General features: G+C 61.5%; 1 protein-coding gene across 1 annotated transcript; it reads right to left on the bottom strand.

The window, feature by feature from the left end:
* Positions 1–272: 272 nt before the first annotated feature.
* On the bottom strand, positions 273–698 carry LOC308656912 (uncharacterized protein; the record flags this gene model as incomplete). Its single annotated transcript, XM_081308274.1, has 2 exons — positions 273–516; positions 655–698. The coding sequence occupies 2 exons, from the start codon at positions 696–698 to the stop codon at positions 273–275; spliced, it is 288 nt and encodes a 95-aa protein (XP_081164400.1).

The following is a 698-nucleotide window of genomic DNA, read 5'->3' as shown; positions in this document are numbered from 1 at the left end:
GGACAGATTGTTTTATTGTTTCATTGAGGTAGGGGCCTGATGAGAATGGCATAAAAGCTAGGAATGGGGTCCCCCGGAGAGCTGCAGAGATGGGATTGGAGATCAGCGAAGAGTTTTGGTGAGAGGACATAGATTTCTGGATTCCAGGTCAGAGGAGTATTCCAGCACAGAGTTTGAAGGCTTCACTAAACCACAGCAATGACCCAGGTTCAAGAGGTTGAAGCTGCTCCTTGTGTGCTTCGAATTCTGCTCTTCTAGGCTCAGGGTCCACTTCAACAGCAGCCTCCAGACTGCTGGCTGCTGCCCCCTCCACAGCAGCTGGAGCCCCCTGAGGGCTGGCTGCAGCAGCCAGAGCTCTGTCTGTGGCGGTGGGACCTGCGGGGCCTGTGGTGGCTCAGGCAGCAGCCCCCACCCCCAGAGCTGCAGCAGCCCCCAGAGCTGGAGCCACAGCAGCCCCCACCCCCAGAGCTGCAGCAGCCCCCAGAGCTGGAGCCACAGCAGCCCCCACCCCCAGAGCTGCAGCAGCCCCCACCCCCAGAGCTGCAGCAGCCCCCGGAGCTGACACTGCAGCAGGAAGGGGCTGGAGGGCACTTAGGTGGGCACTTTGGGGGGCACTTAGGGGCCTGGCACTTTTGAGGGCACTTGGGGGGGCACTTGGGAGGGGGCTGGCACTGCTGCTGGCTCTGCTGGCAGGACAT

The sequence above is a fragment of the Spermophilus citellus genome (genome assembly GCF_964194105.1).
Source record: "Spermophilus citellus genome assembly, chromosome: 9".
NCBI lineage: Eukaryota > Metazoa > Chordata > Mammalia > Rodentia > Sciuridae > Spermophilus > Spermophilus citellus.
Note: the sequence above shows the minus strand (reverse complement) of the source record. Positions and strands in the feature narration are given on the sequence as shown.